The sequence below is a fragment of the Morone saxatilis genome, unplaced genomic scaffold (genome assembly GCF_004916995.1).
Source record: "Morone saxatilis isolate NCDOM2014 unplaced genomic scaffold, NCSU_SB_2.0 Contig23, whole genome shotgun sequence".
NCBI classification, from domain to species: domain Eukaryota; kingdom Metazoa; phylum Chordata; class Actinopteri; family Moronidae; genus Morone; species Morone saxatilis.
The window spans coordinates 19,014,648-19,017,324 of record NW_023339796.1 but is presented as its reverse complement, the minus strand read 5'-3'; the positions used below and the strand labels follow the sequence as shown (position 1 = coordinate 19,017,324).

Sequence of the window (2,677 nt, the reverse complement as noted above, 5' to 3'; positions counted from 1 at the left end):
CACACACACACACACATATCCATCAATTAAATAATTTGTACCAACTCCAAATAAACGTAACCTCTTTTGTTCTCTCATCCAGATAAGCAGCGCCCAGACTACAAATGTCCCAGTAAGTATGTTTTTCTTTTTGAATAATAATAGCTTTATCTTTGTTTGGACTGTGGTTCGCTCTTTTTAACCTCATCTTACTGCTCTTGACCCAGTTCGCCATTTATATCTTTGTAACACTTTTCTCCCTGTCTCACATTATGTCTATGGTAGTTTAAAGTAGATTCAAATAATTAGATAGAACAAAGACATATCATGCAGAGTAAAATAAAACAACCTGTGAAATGCACAATGGATAAATGCTATTTGGCTAGCACATTGTTATCTATTCATTCATCATTTATTGACCCACTGCAAACAGCTATTGATCAGATGTATTGTGCCTGTGTGTGTTGCAGTCTCTTTCTCTGGAAGTGCTGATATTTTGATGATGATGGACAGCTCGGCCAGTGTGGGCCAGAAGAACTTTGAGACAAGCAAGATCTTTGTCCGTCGCTTGGCCGAGCGTTTCCTGACTGCAGAGAAGAAGAGGGGTATCAATGTCAGAGTGGGTCTGGGCCAGTACAGCCGAAGCTCCGACATGTTGCAGGGGTTAACTACCAATTTGACCCTGCTGTCTTATCGCGCTGAAGAGGCGGTCTTCCAAAATGATGGCACCAATGTATTAGAGGCCATGAATTTTGCCATCACTAATTTACCTGGCCGTGGGGACGCATCGGGAGGCAAGAAGAAGCTGGTGCTGTTCTCCGACGGCAGGTCTCAGGCCATCACCGAGGCTGTGCTGGAGAAGCGTGTCCGTGAGGTGGCAGACGCCGGGGTGGAGCTCTTTGTCATCGCCATTGGCAGCCAAGTCAATGAGGCCAACCTGCGCACACTAGTGAGCAGGGGGCGTCAGGACGACATCAGCTACGCCCAGCGCCACCTGTTCCGCATACCAGACTACCCCTCTCTGCTCCGTGGGGTCTTCCCCCAAACCGTCTCCCGCAGGGTGGCCATGACCTGAGTGCAGGGCCCCAAACAACAGGACCAACACGCTTTAGATTTTTAGTTCCATTATGAATATTCAGTCTCACTCATTTACCATACACTGTGTTGGAATACTTTTTGTCACAAAACGACAAATGATTGTGTGGCAGACAAATGGAAATGTCTTCAAATTCTAAATTAAAATTAAAAAAGTTTACAGGAGAGCTTTTTTACCATGAGTTAGGCCTTCAAGGCAGACCATCTCAGGTTGTGTACAATTTTCATCTCCTACTTTGGGATCGTTAGACTGTAACCCAAGTGATGGTGCTAACCTAAACCATTTTAGAGTTGGTTCTGACAGTACACAACTGGGAGAAATTGCTGCCTGGCAGGCAAAGTTCAGGGTAAAATTTCCCAATGAAAAGTGGTCACTTCGGTCCTGGAGAGCCATCAGTACAACAACTAAAACTAAATTTCTAGCCTTTAAATGGATCTGGCTGATTTCTACTCAGGTATTCTGCATCCCTGCATCACTTTCAGCTAGCCTGGCCCCGAGCTCTGACTTACTTCAGCTAACTAGCATGGGTGGAAACTGGCTCATTGAGGTTACACTCTCCTGTCTCTCCAGGACCGGTGCTCCTGCAATTTGAAGGATTTGTCTTTAGGGTTTAATGCGGACACATTTTTGTAGCTATTACCACTCTTTCAAATGGTGTCGGACTTGTGGAGTCAAAGTTTTACATAAAAACAGCGTAAGTGAACCAACCGCAGCTGTGAATTTAAAACATACATCGCTGTACCTAAATGATTGTTAACCTCAAAGGCAGGCCCATGATTGGCCAATCCACTTTATTTTAGGTTTTGCCCCTATAAAGCAAATTGAAAAGGCCAGTTGCGAGTTCCCAACTTGGTTGAAAACTCACACCCGACATCTCTTGAAAGGTCTATTAGATCATAAAGCCTACAGCAGGACATGACATCAGGCAGGCTCTCAAACAAACCCATCAACACCTGGTACTAATAAGGACACGACAGCTGGGCTCAACATGTGTGCTTCTGTCCGTGTGTGTGTATCTGTATGTGTGCGTATGTGTGAGCACCTCTGTGTGTACATCAATTACATGTATATGTATGTGGAGATGATTTTTTATGTGTAGCCTTGGGCGATGGTTCCATAAACAGTTGTACTGAGGTCACTGGTTCAAATGACAGAATGACAGAAACCTGTTCTTTATTGTCTGTGCAGGAGAGAGGCCTCTAGCAAACACGCACATGCAGATACACACACACCTTCATATTTCATTAGTAAGGTAGGAAAACATCTGTCATGGTTGAAGGCTGGAAAAGAAACCTAATGGGACTCAATGCGTGAGCCCCTCACACCCACACATAGAAAAGATACACACACCCTTTAGATCCCCTCAACTGTAAGTCACACACCTTAAATTTTGTTGTCATGAGTGGCCCAGAGTCACTGTACTGTTGTTATTATCTGTGGTGCTATTAGTATCAGTGTATCAGCCTCTACCCATGTTGTTACAGAAGATATTTTTACCTGAGGATACAAAACCTCAGCAGTGTTGTAAGAGCTCCTACAATAAAGGTTGCTACACCAGTGTGTCTCAGCTCAACTTTGTCCATACATACACACACACACACA

General features: G+C 44.3%; 1 protein-coding gene across 1 annotated transcript in view; it reads left to right on the top strand.

The window, feature by feature from the left end:
• col6a1 (collagen, type VI, alpha 1) overlaps positions 1-2,632 on the top strand; it is a 23,489-nt gene extending 20,857 nt beyond the window's left edge. Inside the window, exons 34-35 of the mRNA XM_035670732.1 lie at positions 83-112; positions 450-2,632. Of these exons, the coding sequence (XP_035526625.1) occupies positions 83-112; positions 450-1,054 (635 nt within the window). The 3' untranslated portion in view covers positions 1,055-2,632. The remainder of the gene's footprint in view (positions 1-82; positions 113-449) is intronic.
• Positions 2,633-2,677: the final 45 nt, after the last annotated feature.